At 34.7% G+C, this 18,872-nt stretch overlaps 2 protein-coding genes across 13 annotated transcripts in view; one reads left to right on the top strand and one right to left on the bottom strand.

Annotated features, from left to right (window-relative positions):
• LOC140756121 (adenylate cyclase type 2) overlaps nucleotides 1–18,872 on the top strand; it is a 161,146-nt gene that overhangs the window by 25,641 nt on the left and 116,633 nt on the right. For 2 of the 3 annotated variants that reach the window (XM_073091547.1, XM_073091549.1), the window contains exon 2: nucleotides 16,049–16,194. In XM_073091547.1, coding sequence (XP_072947648.1) covers nucleotides 16,049–16,194 — 146 coding nt within the window. Of the gene's footprint in view, nucleotides 1–7,039; nucleotides 7,190–16,048; nucleotides 16,195–18,872 lie in introns of those variants that run through there. The other variant, XM_073091548.1, reaches the window with a different exon arrangement.
• Nucleotides 1–18,872, bottom strand: part of LOC140756122 (uncharacterized) — a 163,286-nt gene that overhangs the window by 36,886 nt on the left and 107,528 nt on the right. The window lies entirely within an intron of this gene.

The following is an 18,872-nucleotide window of genomic DNA, read 5'->3' as shown; positions in this document are numbered from 1 at the left end:
CACTTATCATCCAGTGAACTGCATTTTTGCAATATAATAAAAATATTTACTAAGTCCTTTCCTCCAATATTCATTAGTTACACACCACAATGATAACAAAAAATCCCAGATGCAGCAGTAGGACAGCAATGGTTTGACGAAATGAGTGGATAGTACTTTTAATGATTTGTCAGTTTTAATTTGGTGTAAATTCCAAAAGCTCTTTAGCTTATCTCTTTAAAAGTAAACTCCACGGTGTTAACTGGATCGGAGCTCTTTCAAATATCGACTTCTCTAACGAGACTAACTTTGAGGGCGAATAAGTAAGATACACGGCACACGCTTTTAAGTTGCAAACTTCCTAATATGATAGTAAGCAGTCTTTGGCAAGCAGTTTATAATGAGTTTGCTTTAATTAGATTACTTGAATACACCTTGGATGAGGAGAATGCATAGATTGATCATTCCTAACAAGAAAGTGTGGGTAGTTTTGAGAATTGAAATTGTTATGTAAATAAAGTATTGCCACGTCTCCGTTCTGAAATGTTTAAATTATTTAAATATTACGTAAATTATGTAGTGTTCGGTATTTATATGTGAATTGTCACTGAAATGTTTTTATATGTTAAGAATTCAAACAATGTATGATAATTTTATCCTTTTGTGGCTTCAGTCAATTTCAAAGCAGTGAAGTATCTTTCTATTTTACTTATCAACAAGATACACGTATCACGTAGATATATAAGTATTGTTGATATAATTTAAACTCTAGTGCTAAGTTTGATTTCATCTAGTTATAATGTATTTAGTAGCGACTAGCAATGAATAGTAGTTTCACTCTTGCAAGTTACAGTGCCACTTAAAGTTGTCCGACGAAGCTGAAATGTCTTTGTCTCTGAAATATTTCTGTGAGTTAACTGCGTTCAGCTCAGGATACAAAGACATTTCTAGATGGCTACAGAAAACATTTTATTTATTCTGGAAATCATAACGCATCCATGGACTTATTGAGTGACTTCTTCACGACTCATGAAGAGAAGCTGCTGGCAATGATCATGTGGCTTATCTTAGTTCCTATGAAAATGGGATAGTATGCAAAAATATTATGATGTCAATATCTATTGATGATGTAATGTGAGGTAGTTATTGACCGTGTATACCTAAGCATACCGGTGCAATCTTCCAGATGCTGCTATGCAGGTAGCTATCTAAATGTTTAATTTGGAATCTCTTCTGGGTCTGGGTGTTTGTGTGTGTGTCCTTGTGTCTTCGTATATGTGTTTTTTTTGTCAAAAATACAAAATCTTAGTGTACAGTGTTGATTGTAGAAAGAATCATTTTCATTTTACACAGGGTGTTACAATATGTAGTGTTGCAATATTCCAGAATAAATTGGAATTTCGCTCTGAAATAGCTATTTGATAATTTACAGAGATATCTAGCTCATATTGCGGAATAGCGAGATGTGCGCGATGGATGTGTTGCGAAGATTGCGTTGTGGGGCACGTCAGCACTGAGCTGGCGATCCGTGCTGATTCATTGATTGCGATGCTAATCAAAAGCTATTATAATTGTTGTACTATTGATATGTAAGTAATTATGTTTACTCGTATAAGTAATGTATGTAGTAATGTAAGATCGTAGTGGTTTGAGACTTAGCATCTCCAGAGATGCTAAGTCTCAAACCCCCAGGGGTTCCAGGTGTGAATCGGAGGAAAGCATCTCTGATATTTTTAAATTATGAGCGTGTTACAAAATTAATTATAATTTGCTATAACGGCGAAGGAAAATATTGAGAGGACACATACCTACTATATGTTTGTTCATCTTAAAAAGTTCACTTGATGCTTGTGAAATTGTACAAATCTAACCTAAACGTCTTTTGTCCTGAGTCTATTATTGTCTATTGAGGAGACTAGCGTGGTCTTATTGTAAATCAATGGATTTTCTTTTCATTATTTTTCCAATCTTTCCTAAAGTAGAGAGTAAAATAACTGAACGGGGTCATTAAAATGACATTGAACGGGGTTAAATATAAAAACTTATTTGTTTATTTTAATAGGAAACAGCTGATCGGTGCTTTCGGTGCGATTATGATGAGATTTCTTGCTTGCGGTGCTTTCATACAGAGATTTTAACTCAAATAATACTCCGAAAAGGTTGTTAAAAATGTATTACATATGCACGAGGCGCACACGAGCGTCGTCGAGGCTTATGAAATATCAACCAAACAAACTCAAAACTTTTAAACCTAGTTACGTTCGTCATAATTGTGTGACCCCAATACCGCTGTCACGTATTGTGACCCCGCTAATATTTAGATGACATCCAAACTTCGTCCCCCGACACCGACTTTAACCGTCCCATAACTTTCACCATTCGGATTAATCATAAACGCGGCTGGAATAACCTATAAATCATTTAAAGCTCATAACATGCAGTTATGGAATATGTTCCGATCTCAGAGTTAAAAAGGACAGAAGTAGAGGCAGTATTCGAAGGGCGGTAGAAACAGTATGGTTCGACCGGGGAGATACCATATTATACCTAGCGTAAAACAATTGCGCGTTTAGCTGAAATAATGTCATCTTCTGACTCAGTCTTCAAGATGGTAACGAATCTTTGGTCTTCAGGTAGAACTTATAATACCTTTTGTTTTTTTCTTATCGAGGGGGAAACCTTCATAAGGTACCCGACGACGTAAGAGCGACGCCGGGTTATGTGGGAATTTTACCTCACTAAAACCCGCCTGGTGGCCGTTCTCAACGCTGGTTGGAGAACTCCGGGAGAACTTATAATACCTATTTGTTGGCAGAGACGGGTTACTATCAAGTGGAATACAGACTAGTTTGCTACAACAATCTTTTATGAAATTAGAGCAAGCTTATTCGTGCATGAACTCTTATAATACTATCACTATGCGCGATACCTATGTCTAACCTAGTCGCGCCCTAGCTATTATAATAAATTTCAAGTTCAAATAGAGTGAGTCACCTAATTTCGTTGTTTTAAGTAGAATATATATACGTCGTATTGGTGTAATGTGCTGTAAAAACTAGATAAACTTTTATAATGAAATGGAAAATAAGGTAACGACTTCAAAAGTGGCAAAATGTTCCCTCTCTATTTAACATTTTATGCAACGCATTTTCTTTCAGTTACACTATTCACTATAATCGAAATCGGTTCAACTTGAAAGAAATATTTCTAGAATTTAATTCTTATAAACGGGAGTCCCGCGGCGCAGTCGGCAAATATCAGTGGATCGTCCTCTCGGGAGCGCTCATAATGTCAGAGTCAATCTGCGCTGAGTACTCGTTATCTCGTTCTGTAAGATTGAGTCCCTTCTACAATGGACTGGTATATAACTAGTTAGATAGCTATGTATAAACAATTCTATTTTTGGGTTTAATGAAATTCAATTGGATTGGATGCTGTTCTAGATTGGTAATGGAAAAAAAACTGGATCTCTTTGTTTCGACCATTTGTATATCTATACTTTTGTTTGTCTGTCTGTTTGTCCGTTTCTCAGAGTATGTTTTGTTCGGAGGCAAGTGACCCTGTATAAATTAAATTGTGTTCTATATATTACTATGCCATAGTACCAGGATATAAGAATCATTCTTGTCTGGAATGAAAGCGGTCGACTATTCGAATCAAACAGTCGGAAAGTCTCGGGTTCCATTCCGAACCCGGCCAATTTCACATAATAACTAACAGTAGATATTATGTCATATTTGGTTTTCTTTAAGTATAACATTATAAGTATTATAACCATTGGCGTAGTCAGTAAATTTAATTAAACCTCGGACCTCAAATTGTGTGGGTCAATTTGTGTACTTATTATCTTTGGAATAGAAATGAAGAACATGAATTAGTATTATACTACCATGATCCCGTAATTACTTATATCAGTATACAGAATAATGAATATGTATAGATAAAATCCTTTTTATTAAATCGAGTCTCTTGTAATATCTTGCATGATCTGAATTAATAAGATATAAAAAGCTCTGAGTATAGTAAGTAATATGCTTAAAGAAGATTGTATTCCATAGATTTTTATTAAAGAACAAACTTTGTTACTTTTGCAGCTGCCAGACATCGAATTAATGAAAACTCAGTGAAACATAAAAGTCATTTCTTTTTAGTAGTGGATTATATGAATATCGTTTTACTAATATCGAATATACCTAAATATATAACACAGCTACAGAAGGTGTGACATTTGTTTGACCGAAGATCGAACCCGACTCTTAGCGCAGACTGATATAGCGATCACTATGCCAAACGCGTTAGAACGAAAGTAATTATCAAATAGATTTGGATTTATACATGAAATCGACGATTTGTACATTTTTAAAGGGGGTAGAACCGTTGTAGTTCGTGGGGCAGTATCACCACCACAACAGCTCTCGTATTTTGGTAGAGAGATGCGATTGCCGCCTGGCTTATATATGAAGCACCTTATTAGTCGTCATATTGAACCATAGTTTTATTTGGAGTCGGTTATAGTCGTCCATATCTAGACGAGATCGCTTAGTGTCGCTTACCATAATGTAAACTTCATGCTCATTTCCTATTTAAATGTTATATTATAAAACATTATATATACATAAAAGAGGTAGAGTAACAGAAATATTCGACAAAGTGTTTAGTGTTACGTAAATGGACGGTCTAAGATCAAAGCTGGTCATAATTCCCACTGAACGAGCGTGGAATAGTGATACAAATTATTTTCGTTTATTATATTACAAGCAGTGACGTGATCCCTATCCTGCAGTTCCGTAAAAATGTATGAAAACTGCCAATCTGATCTTTTTGGCCAGGGTATTTTACCTATCGCCTATTCCCGTCGCATTTTAACAGAGGCATCATTTTTGATGATTTAAGTATATTTCTACATAAAAAGGACATATAATTTGTTTTTTTTTGAAGGTGGTAGAACCCTTTGTAGTTCGACTCCGGCGGCACCACCGCCACACCTATTTCTGCCACATAACAGCAGTGTAAGGCGCTGCTGTGTGTGCGCAGCAGTGTAAGGGTGTGGTAAGGGAGACATACTTTTCCGAGGCGTTCCAGCTTAGTCCTCAGGTAGGAATATCTAATCCTATCTGGGGTTGATTACAGATGTCCATGGGCGGCAGGAGTAGCAGAAGAGCATGCAGCCCACTTACCATCAAGTGGACTGCATGCTCTTCTGCTACTCCTATATTAAAAAAAAAATGTATTCAAAATTGACGTCCCTTACCGTAGAGATCTCTACGCAAAGTGCAATACTCTACATCTTTACTAGGATCTTATATTTAATTTAATCGAGAGAGTGCAGCTTCTACATACCCCTATAATTGGTGTTAAATTGCTAAAAAAATATAGATTTACTATCAATAAGGACTGAGTACTTCTTTTAATATAATACTGCAAGATTTACGTTTAAAAACACTATCAATATTTACGAGGCCGGTAAGAGTGTAAACAAACTGTTTGTCTTATAAATTGTCCTAGGCTGAATTTCCGAACCTTTACCTACTAACAGTACCCTTACCAGGAGTTTTTACGTTTCGACAAATATGAATGTTTTGGTATTTGTTTACGTATTTGCCCATACAAATTCCAATCAACGCCCCTAGCGGATTGTGTCAGAACTAGGAAATAATATGGGCCAATACGTAAACAAATACCAAAACAGTCATATTTGTCGAAACGTAAAAACTCCTGGTAAGGGTACAGGTTTTATTACTTACAAACTTCCGGTCGCGACTCCGCCCTCACCGCTGTTCAATTTCACACGGAAATGTCTAGAGTTTCGGTATACACACAAGTTTATACAATTCTTATTTATATTCTTCTGAATTTCCCTTAAATTTGGCAAGAATTTTCATGATTGATGGTGATGATATTTTGCAAATATATGGGCAAAATTATCTTCGTCTAAATATACGTTTTGAGTAGAACAGTACCCCAAATGTAGTTATTCTGCCAGATAAAAGTTTATAGCCAATATAACAGAATTAAGAACGAACGACAATTGTAATTATTATTATTATTCATATATTATGAGAGGCAATTGCCACTATTATTATTCATAATTGCCACTCATAATATATGAACAATAATAATAATCAATGAGATCAATGCTATTATGCAATTAGAGCATCACTGACTAATTAATTTATTTAACAAAGTATAGTCCATGCAAAACTGCTAGTCCGCTCTGAAGTCGTTGCGAGCAGATGTAGTCATACAAATTTGCTATGGCGAAGCGATTCATTTCTGTATTCAGAGCGGACTAGCAGTTTTCGCGGATTATAATATGAACATTCCATTACGGTGTTTGGCGTATTTAGTTCCCTGATTCAATTAAAATACTGTGTTATTTCTTGTTTTAAGTAGGTATTTGTAGGAGTCCCTGTAGTTCCGGGACCAGAATAGGACTACGGTATCCCCTGCCTGTCGTAAGAGGCGACTAAAAGGGGCTTCCGGGGTTGTGGGCGGCAAGAGTGGGAGCTCAAACCGCCCGGCCAGCAACCCCGGGAAGGACGGCGGTATGTGTGATCGCATACCGTCGTGTACAACAGATGGTGCGGCGAGCGGCATGCTCACCTGGACGGAGCCCGACGGGGCAACGCGCTAAGAGGACTCCGGTTGCATTTCTCTGGAGATCCCAGAGTCTTTTACGCAGCGCCGAGGACGGCCACCGGGGGGGTTTTAGTGCGGTAAGAATCCCACATAACTCTGAGTCGCTCCCACGGCACCGGGTACCTTTCGAAGGTTTCCCACTCGAAAAAAAAAAAAAAAAGAAAGGTATTTGTAGGAATATAAAAGAAATATTTTTATCGTTGCTTACAATACCAAACTATTCATAACGTGAAGCTTTAATTGCTAAGATAGTATTTTTAGCTTACCACTCTATTCGTAGAACAAAACGCTACATTAGGTTTGATTATAAAACACATATTTAATTGTTTACTCACATTATATTTCCACGAAAACTTAGCGTGAGGATTTCAAACTGAAAGCTGAGCCCAAACTTCAGGCTTCAGTACGCGTTGATCGGTCGTGAGGGGTGGTTGTGTCGCTACACTCCCCCTGAAAGTTCGTCGCGCGTCCGTCGCGAGATTAAAGCATGTATGAAATACTTCAGTGTTAAGGGATGAATTATTAACTTGGCGTCTTGTTACAATGGATTTCGACAAGGACAGCATTGAAGGTAAACCTAATCTCTAAAAATATTTTTATTAATTGAAGTATAGATTAATAATTATAGTTTAGAAACCAAACACCACGCTGAAATCTCACAAGGAATTTCGTTATCCTGATTCCTGACGATCCTGATGAGGAGAATGTGATAACATTATTAAAATCGTGTATTGTCATCGGTTCTTGATAATTGTTCAAAAAATTAAAATAATGGTACAGTTCAAAGTGGATAAAATCAAGTTCAAAGATTCCGTTACATACTACATGCAGCTAAGTTTTTTTTTTGTAACAACTAATGAGCGTAGAGTCCGTATGTTATGTTTCATTCTTGTAGAATTCGCGCTTTGCCGGCAGTGCTACAACCACCCCTTCTTTTCTTGCCTAATAACACCGGTATAAAGTAAATTTGTTTTGTTTAAGAGTGGTAGGGTGTTAGGAACAAAGAGGGTAGAGTTACCGATTTCAGATTTTTTTTTATAATAAACTGCCACGGTAAGTGGCACGGATGGTAAGTGGCAGTTAACTATATAATCCATAGTAATCCATGGACACCTGTAATCAACCTCAGATATGATAAGCGTCCTAAGTGCGGTCAGCCATAATAATATATGCGTTGCTACCCTTGAGGACTCATATTAATATCTGCCCTATAGCATCCCTTGAAATAAGAACATTGCAGCTTTATTAAGCAGTAAAGCAATGATAAAAAGTTCGACTATCTATATTTTAATCTTTGCTTCAAAGAACGTGGTTGTACTTCGCAAGTGGTGTTAATATTTAAGCTACAAACTACATATAAGGTAAAGAGTACTACATGTGTCTAGTAAAAGATATCGCACGCTATTTGACCTTTAAATAGGTACGAGTAGGTGCGTATAAACTATTTCATGTTTTTCTAGTCTTATTTGAAACAACTGTTTTTATTTCGTTTATCTAGATGAACGGTTTTTGTTAAGTCCCTATTAAAATGTTTATCTGTTTATCTTTAACTGCCCTAAAACTAGTATTAGACGCTAAAAATTGAGTAGGTAAGTAATAGAGTTTTCGACTTGTATGTTTTCGATTTGGCGAATATTGTCAATAAATTTTTGACTGGTAGAGGTTTAGAATCATTCTAAGTTTAATAGTTGGAGAGGTCAAATCAAACATAGCTATATTAGGGATTCGGAGGATATTATTTTTTTATAGTTATGGAGGTAAATTATGTACTGATATGGCTTCTTACTGATTACAAATTAAATTTATAACGGTACTTAAAGAGAAGGGAGTGGATTTTTTTTATTGTAGAGGTTTTAAACTTATCATAGTTGCAAATAGTTAGTTTTCATGTTATTTTTTATATACAAATAATAACATTTAATTACGTATACGTTTAATGAAATATTTTCTTTGAATCATGACGTAATGGATATGTGTGAGAAACATCGGGTAATAAATCAACTGTTTGCAGTAAGCCTCTTGAATTTTAAAAAAATATAATGTTTTATTAAGTTAACTAAAAGATAAGCTGCAATTTTGTTATAACTTATAACATTTCGCTAAATACAATCAGACGGATTTTATTTGTATGCTATTTACATACAAATAAAATCCGTCTGATTGTATTTAACATATCATATCCATTTCCCATATCAATTATAAGACAATAAAAACTTATTTCATAAAATATTCATTATAATTATCATCAATAAATTTATATAAAGTTAAACAAACAATTACAATAATAATTATATTCATTAAATAACTATTCAATTTTACTCACAATGAAAAGATATGAAATAAATGGATCAACAAATGAATTCAGACAGACGGAATATAAAATTACCACTTTATAACTGACTACCATTTAATTGGTCTGTTGTTACTAATTATATGAAGGAATTTTTTGTGTCGTTTATTTCGGGCCTGACATTTGGAAAAGTCTCACGCTCATAAATTATAGGTTTTAACGTCTACTTGATAATAGCTTTGTGTTTGCCGTAGACTAGTAAATCCGCGGAGCTGTCTGCGTGGATACCATAAATTTTGCTAAGGATGCCCACGTACCAATCAATCGATCATCGACCGATGCCCTCTATCGACGTAGATAGAATTAGATCGATGGTTAAACTGCTTTGATTGATCGACGGATGGACAGTCGACACTAATTTTAATTGTTAATTACTTAACCTTTTTTATGTGGAACACAATATTATGGATCTATCTTTAGATGTAATAATATTTCACTGTAGAATAAATATTGGATGCTACCATGCATTGCCACCGCTTTGCATTGTGAGCGCGCCGAGTGGTATTTTTTCTTACGAAATGAAAAAAGTTGTTCTAGGGCAACTGTTACTTTCATAATCAAATGTGAAAAATTCAAAAGTAATTGAGTTGTGTATGCTTTATGGTTCGATTCCATCCACGAGACTGACGACACAAGATTTATAGGACAAACTGTTGTGATGAAGAGTCTCAGTACCAATAGTGTTGTAGGGATCTTTATCCCTTTCTTAATAAAATATAAATCCTTGTCTATGCCATCATCCTTGTCTATGTCCTTTTTTACTTGTGTCAAGACAAGATAACAGGTGAGTGCGGGTTCCTTTCCTTCCATAATCAAGTGTTTTAACTAATCTGTTTCCAAAAATATGATGAGCCGAAATATTTGACTATGTATTTAAAAGGATGCGAATAAAAATTATCATTAATGAATTTTCTCCCTAATTTTCAATTATATCAGTCAAAGTTTCCTTATTATTTTAAAATATTACGAATTCAACATTTTATATTTAAATTAAATAACGTTAGAGCCACGAGCGTTATTTCATTAAACCTGATAAAATTAAAGTAATTCGTGCGTTTCAAGTCCCGGAAGGGATCCCACGCCAAGAAGACCGCGCAATTAGAGTTTAAATTCCCCACAAACTCCCATGCTTAACAAAATAGAACATAATCCCCCACAATAAGGTGCGAGTTGTATTCAGCGCCCGCAAGACACCTTGGTGCGGTGCCAAAGTAATTTATTTCACATTCATTAACTGTTTTCACCTTGAACACAATTGCAGTGTCAAAGTTAGGAGTCAATGTAACACGTGCGTGCTTTGAACCTTGGATTATGGTGTTACGTATGATGTTTATTTCCCGGAATTTTTGTGACTAATATAAAATGGTATCATTTGTGGGTATTTGTTATTTCTTTTGCTCACATACTCTTTGACACAAAATATATAAAATCTTGAAATAAATATAAAAATAAAGAAACAAGAATTTTAATGTATTCTTACGTAATAAACTATGACAACCTTAGTGGCTTTGTAGTCAACATATCGTACGCAAATGGTTCCGGGGTCTATTCTAGGACAGATCTTCAAATAATGAATTAGAGTAGATATTCTGGGTGTACATGTTATTGTTATTTGCTATCATATCCATGGCACTGAGCAACAAGTGTGAAAAACGTTGTTATTTATTCTTAATGTATTTTATGTCGTAGCCGGCCCTTCTTGAAACTCAATAGCGGGGGTCAGAGGTTCATATTCCAGAAACGCATATCTAATTTTTCAAAGTTATGTGCGTGTATGAAATTAACTATTTTAACTTCGTATAATGTTGAGGATGCCTACAGGACAAAAAAGTTCTCAATTGTGTGTGAAATCTACCAATGCGCACTAGGCCAGCCCAATGGACTATGGTCTAAGCCCCTCTCACTTCGAGAGGAGACCCGTGCCTAAGGGAAAGTAATGGGTTGATGACATTCGAACTTAAACCCTTCTCAAACTGTTAAGAGAGCTGTGCAAATAGTGTCAGGCACGGGTTGAGTCAATCTTGCGAATGAACAATGAATCTTAACTGTGACAGAAAAAGGTGAGCGAAAAGTTTGCCAATTATACGTATAAGTTTTTGCGTTTTTAGGGAAAGTATTTAAGGTTTTATTTACGAGCTGTATTCGTTCGTGCCGCACGAAATACCCACGTCTGTTATGGTATGAACTAATTATAAAAAGTCAATTTTACTACCAAATTAACTATTTTTGTTTTAACCACTTCTCATTTGTTAAATATTTTATGCTTACTGGACTGATAATAATAGTAAGAGTGTCAAGGTTATAGCACATTTTTCAATGTTTGTTGTCACTTTAGTGATTTTTTTAAATATTGAGTTATCGGAACACAGCTGGTTCCATCTTTAAAGTATTAAAATCCAAACATCTGTTATTTTCTACGTCTTTAAGAGATGGAAATTTGTCAAATTTGTTGTTTTGCGTTATAACAGCAGTGTCAACCGTGTCTTCTGGTTTAAAGGGTGTTTTTTGGGGGTGACACGAGTCAATCTGCGTTTGACCACAGACGGTTTGCTGACCTATTCGTAATTGGTATCAGATGTCCGTTATTGGTAGCGACCACGAAATTTAACAGTTGCCATATTTTTGTCTATTGCTCTCATTATAACAAAAGTCCAATGCAGTGATGTGAAAATTAACCTGTTAAAATTAACAAATTTCCATTTAATGATCGTATTGAGATAATAACGGAATGGATTAATTTGTTAACATTGGTTGAAATCAAAGCTAGTTATTACGAAATGTAAAATAGTAACGAACAATATCATAACCGCGTTATGCCTGCGGCAATATTGACCGCAACCATTAGAACATGCGTGAAGAGGTGTTTCAATGATTAATATTTTTGCGAAATTTAGTGATTGCAACTTAGATTTTGGGATGGAATGTTGCCTACTGCTGGATACTGATCTGTGTAAGACAGGAGGATCTAAAATAACTACTACACTGCTACAATGCGGATTGCTTGAAAGAGACAAAGGTTAATGACCAACTCTAATCCCATCTTTTTGAACTATCCATAGAGACTCCAAAACATTTCTCAATTTCTCGCCGCACAACTTTGCTATATCGTCGGAACACATCACATATACTTATAGTATATGTTTAGTAGTATTCCCTGCATTATTTAAATAACAGTTGTTATTATCAAAAGAGAAAAGTGGAGTGAATTTTAGGACAAAAAGCTATTCGATACCACTATATCATTCATCACTAATGATTCATCACCCCTTTTTAAGCATATAACAGCAGTGGGTTACTTACAGGGCTGCTAATATTGGTCGAAAAGCTCTCTCTCTATTTTTTATCTTTATGATCAAAAAAATATTGCGGGAGAATTCACAAACCAAAATATTCTAGGAAATACGTTTAAATTACTTTATAATTATAAAATACTCGACCGCAGGAAACAGGCGTAAATTTATAAATTGTGATACAATAATATTTGTGTAACGCGATTGAACCGGAAGAGAATTTTGCCCTTTACAGTTTAATGTTTCGAAGAAGGAGTTGTTTGGTTGGCTTAATTAGATATTTTAAAGGCTTTTCCAAGTAATTAACTTATATATATTTATTTTAATGTATATACTTACTTATTCTTACCCGACTACGGATCGTAATGTTTTTCGAGCGTATGCATTTATGTAGATACTCTTACGTCTTATTATTAGGTATTCATTGTATCCTAAGCTTGATTAACTTCAACATAACACTATGGTGTGACGTTGCCTTAATTGTGGGAGTGACAAAAAGTTTTATTTTTAAGCGGTCGGGTGTTTTATTTTTGAAATAATTCGTCTTGTTGGCTACTAGACATTAATTATTAATTACTTTTCAACGTAGACAACGAAAGTATGACCTGTGCGTGTTAGGAGTGTCGCGATAATACTTTTATTCTATTTGTGACTGGAAAAATTGTGTTGTGGTAATGAAATTTTATTTAAAAATATAATTAGGTACGATTACCGCAGGTCGCTACATACACGATTTCCTTATATAATTATTTCAAACGTATTGTTGTGATGTAAATATGTAAAGAGTAATATTACTGTTGTTTCTATTTATTTGTTTTATTTTGATACGAAACGATCATGCAGTTCTTTCGATTGTAAGTGGTCACTATCGTCTACATGTTTAATCCATCTTAATTAAGACAATTATGACGACGCCAACGAAACATCTTATTTCATAACATTCGCTTGAATTTGTGGTATATTGTGTCCTAAAGTATATGAACTTTGGCGTTCCTTACAGTCCAAACGGCTTTACGGATTTTAACACGATTTTAACATTAAGGTTTTGATAGGTCCATATAAATTGTAGGAGTGACATATATAGGCTATATTTTTAAGCGATCGCTTTTCTGTTTCTTTACAATAATTCCCTAGTTATCTTAGCGATCTTAGTCACGAGCCACACATGTAATAAGGACATAATTAAACATGTTTTTACGTACAAAGCCTAATGACCAAAAACAGCAGCCGAGAATAGACTTGGCGAACAATATAAAATGACATTTTATTTCACGACCTTTTTGGCAAGGCCTCCAATTTTGGACGCGATCACCCGGACCGCTGTCAGTCTCCAATTTGCGTGGACTGCTTGCGTCAAAACAATGATTTCGCGAGATTAGGCTCCGTTGATTTTATATTTGTGACCTTTTATAGTAGGTATGAGAGCTTTTGTGGTTGTGAATTTCTGGACGAAATGGTATTTCCTTTTTTGTATCCCTTGGAGTTCTCGTGATTTGAATGGCAAACTACTTCCTGTAGATTTTTACTAAAACACTTTAAAACTTGAATAGGTAAATCTTTACTTCGCAAGTTGTTTCGTTTATGACGTTCGTTTCTATAAAACTATTATTGACTGACAATAAAATAATCTACCGTAATTCAGCTAGAAGTATTAATATTTACACGATACGAGCAACTAATACTTGAAACAACTACAGCTATATTTAAATGTAGAATTAATCAAATTAGTTTAAAACTTCATAATGCCAACATTACCATAATTTGTCATTTTAACATTATTTATTATTTAATTTGGCATTATTATAATTTGACCATAATTTGAATTTGGACATTATGGCGTTCTTTTCAAAGTCACTCAAGCGAAGAAAAGGACAAAAATAAGTGCCTGAAGTATATTCCCATTTCCTCAGAAAATGGTACTGTTGCGACATGTCCGTCAGTAAGGGTCGGAAAAATAATATAGGGAATTTGTTCGGACTAGGGCCCTATGTTAGGGAAATTACCTTTATATGTCACGATTTATTCGGATTGTTTGAGGGCATTTTATCCTTTCTAGTGGGAATAGCGCTTGTCGCTCTACACCTCATTTTCCTACACTAATATTCTTGGAAAACCTTTAAGTATAAGCTTTCTTGTGTGATTTATCAATATTGTTTGTGTCCATTTTGCAAAATAATACAAGCATATTTTTAAATATTTGTAGCACCAGATTATACCTATTATATTTTTGTATCCCCTGTACAAAAATTGAAACAAACATTTAGGTAAATTTTCTCAGTCTCCCATTTCTTTCCTAGGACGAAATTTTCATAAAGCCGCCTGAAATTGGGACTAATTTCGTATGCCCACGCTAAAATTGAATAATATCCTTATTTTCTTAGGACAAATTTGATTGAGTGAGCTTAATTTAGAAGATCCCAACATTCCTTAACGTTATATAAATATACCCGAAGTAAGTATGTAAGTACATGATGTAATTTAATACTTATGTGGTCATATGGTGAATAAAAGTGCAGAAAATACTTTCTTATTTTAAAATACCGTACCTAAGTGATTCCAAATATATTAATGAGTGTAAAGAGAATGTTATTAATGTATTACGTTACTTTAATATAATTGATTCCTAACCAATTACACAAAAATTGGGGTAATTCCAAAAACATTAATGACTAAATAATCAATAAAATGTGGCCACACATTTTCAATCATAGCTGTGTTAAGCTTTGCTGTGTTGTGGTTTAGAGGGTGTGGCAATGGTGGCAGGAACAACACTGGGACCGGTGTCAGGAAGAACTTAAACCTTAATGTGGATTACAGATATCCATGGACGGCATTGATAACTTAGATACTACAAGGTGATTTGCATGCTCCTTTATTATTTCAACATTGAGAATGTAGAAAATACTCCAATCGAATAAGCTTCTAAGTTATACAAATCATAAAGTCAATCACATAGAGTTTTTTAAGGTATAAAACCAGTGCCAGACGTTGGCGTTGAATTTTGTTACAATGCTATTTGAGTCTAGATTTAATCTAAGAGACATTCAAATTGTATTATAGTACCGATATCTTTGATTAAATTTTTGTTTTCTAAGCTACTTTCAAAATTGTAAAGCCAAATAAATTGGATAGTCTGGTATTTCTATATAAATTAAGGATACTATTTTTATTTAATCTTGGCTTGTTGTTGTTTGTTTTCATATATGTATGCCTGTAGAAGTCCTTCAAGTAGCGAAATATGAGATTGATTGTAATTAACGAATTCAGTTATTAATATAAAATGCATTATTGTCGTAATCTGGTTTTACGGCAACATATAAATTATTAAGTTGCGGTCCTATGGTAGTGGCCAATTAGCCAGATTAACATACAACCAAATTGAAAATTTAACGTTAATATTTTTTATGAATCGAAATTGTAACATTCGTTTTAATGAATCTTATAATAAAATTGAAGTAATAATTTTAAAGTACCTCATTACGTAAGCAAATGAGCTTGAAATTCTCCTAATAGTATGTGGCCATTAGAATGCAGGACTATCTGTGTTAGATATAGATGGGAGTCTTATCGGCCTTATAAGCGATGCTTCTGAGGACAAGTAAGTTTTCATTATTTAAGTGTCTCTATAACCGGTCCCTTCAAACCTACTATAACTTTAATTATAACGAATTTACTTTACTTATAGTGTTTTCACAATAAAAATAATGTAAATGTGAAAACACTACCTATAAGTAAAGTAAGTTTAGAAATGAGTATAGAAATACTCACTTATTCTCTGCTTTGTCCACAGAGGAGGAAGGCACAGAGCTTGAGCTCGAGGCGCTGTACAGGCGGTACTGCGTCCGGCTGAAGCACGCGCTCTTCGTCTCCGCTCTATGCGTCACATTACTCTGTAGCGTGGTGCTGCTATGTGCAGTATGCGTGTTGCACGCAAGCGTAAGTAAAAAATATTTGCATTTTTTAATTTATGGATTTAAATACTACCCTTGTTAAAGAATTTGAATGCAAAAAGAGCAAAAAAGTAACTACTTTATAATGCTTTATTTACGAATAACTAATAGCTACGAAATAGCTACGAATAATTAAATATTTAAATACATTAGGATAAGATAAGGTTTGGTTAGGTTATGTTTGCGACTGATTTTTTCCTAAGACATTTTCTGCATGGGGCATTGCCAGATTAGGACAAAGTTATGACTCTATTTAAATTTATTGTTTAAAAAACATTTGATTATAAATTTGTTGAACTTATTGTGTAGTAATTTAACAAATAAGCTATAATAAAATCCATTGTATGCATTTAAATTAACCATTAATTACAATTTATATTATGAAGCGGTAACACGAGCGGTGAATTAATAAATTCCCTTACGACGGTTTTTCAATAAGCACCAATACATACAACAACACATCAACAATACATACAAAAAATAAAACATCTTATGTATTAAATTAAATATTAGAATAATATTACGTATTGTTCCACATTCACAATATATGACGCACGGCTGACCGCCTACCAAATTCCGGGTATAATTGAATTACAACTTATAAGTCCTGAATCAAAATATAACAATATATGACACAAAATAGTCTTCTTTCCACCCTTCTTAAAACCAAGAATCACGAATACGTTACACTCTTTTAACAAATGCTTTGTTTAAAGTGGGCGAACTGCACCTGAAAGGCTTTAATGTCGAGCTGTCAACGTCAGAGTCAATGCGGACCGAACAATAGACGTGGCCACTGCAGCTAAGTGAATGGGAGAACTTTTCTAAATGAGTGTAAATTAAGCAATTTAGCATTTGTTTTTTAGGTACGGGAACATCGTTGGTGATTTTTATGCATGTTTGCCTAATTCGAAACAGTCGTACCCTTATATGTAAGGTTACACATGAGTGACAATGAGCTAATGGTAATTGGCGATTATTGCCGGTAGTGGACTATTGCCACTTGTCTCCGATAATCCTGGACGATTGTCGGTCGCGTACGGCAGGCGGCGATGGCTAGCGGCAATTGTTGGGTGCAGGCTGCGAAAGTTGGCTGTAGTTGTTAGCGACAGTCTTCGAAAGCCCGCAGCGGCTGTCAACGTAGGCTGTCGCTTGTGTATTAACTAACTAATCAACATTAGAGCCCCAAATAAAATAGGCAATACATGCGATGTTACTTGAACTAATTAAGAATCTCTCGTATTTCTCAATTAAAACTCTCATTACACCAGAACACAGCAGCATTAAGCTTTGTGGCAATCAGCGTGGCACACGAACAATGTAGGATTTTATCACATTGAAACCTCTCTATAATGTTGTCAACAATGTGTGAAGTATTCAAGTTCCCACTTGATATCTTTCTCATTGAGACAAATCCGCACTTGAGCTTCTCATTCTAAGAGGGCACAGTGCCTTTCAATGGGACAGTATACGTCAGTGAACATAATTTATATGATAAGATGTTATAGAGGTTCGATTCAAATCGCTAGCTAGCAATTGCTTCACCCATTTGATAATTTTTGTCTATTGTAGCTGGAAACATTATTTCTGTTTTAAGGGGCGCAATAAGGAGTGTTTTTTTTTTTTATATTTAACCTAACGATAAGGCAGACGGGCTACCTGATGGAAAGCAGTCACCGTCGCCAATGGACATTTGCAACACCAGAGGAGTCGCCAATGCATCGCCGGCTTTAACGGCCGGAGTGTATTTGATTATTGTATTCCCAGGATTTGCAGTGACTATTTTTGCATTTCAATGTTTTGCTTTAAAAATATTAGTAGTAGTAAAGATTTATCAGGTAAAAAAGAAAAAAAATATGGTATGTTATGAATTCGTTGCGTAGTTATGAACTTTCCGAAAATTCCCGATAAATTTCAACTGAAATTTCAACCTATACATACATTTACGTAAGAATTTCTTAGCTCTATAAATATTTACTGCGAAATTACAGCTTTACCTCAGTTACATAATATATAGTAGCCTAGATTGAGATCATAAGAAATACTAGGGTTGCACCATTTACTAAGTAACTGAACATATTTCATACTACCTTGAAGCACTAGTTCCTCGTTAATTCCCTTTACCTCCAAATACGGCGACATCCCTAATCCGCCTGTAGTCTAATCGCATGACCGTAATCGAGTCGCCTCCGGAGAGGTTGTCTAACGCAATATCTGTATGCATTAGCATCTGAGAGCCCCATACAACGTCATTATGCGACCGTACGTACTAGGAAATAGCTAGGGGTAAAATGAAAACCTATGTCCATTATGTACCTGCCTCTAGCAGGCCATCACGTAAGAGTTGTTAAGGGTTTTTTTATAGCTGAGATAAACTGAATAAACTAATTAATTTGAGTCTAAGGTAGAAGGAAAATTATGATGATGAAACTTTACATAGAGTAAGATAAATAGATATACTTTGGCACTATAGGTAATATAGTATGGGTAATAAAGGTTTTCCTAATTACTTTACAATTAAAATTACTGACTGATAAAGACTTCGTCTCTGAATTTATTTTTCTATATAGGATATTCTAAAATTAACTCTGAAGGTTTTAAGAATAAATAGTGAAAGATCCCAATGGGAAAACAATCCCAATCAAAAATGATTAAAAAGTAAAA

The sequence above is a fragment of the Epargyreus clarus genome, unplaced genomic scaffold, assembly GCF_041222505.1.
Source record: "Epargyreus clarus isolate Ecla_fem2 unplaced genomic scaffold, WU_Ecla_fem_2.2 ptg000034l, whole genome shotgun sequence".
Classification (NCBI taxonomy): Eukaryota; Metazoa; Arthropoda; class Insecta; order Lepidoptera; family Hesperiidae; genus Epargyreus; species Epargyreus clarus.
The sequence above is the reverse complement of the archived record's forward strand: the minus strand, read 5'-3'. Positions and strand labels throughout refer to the sequence as shown.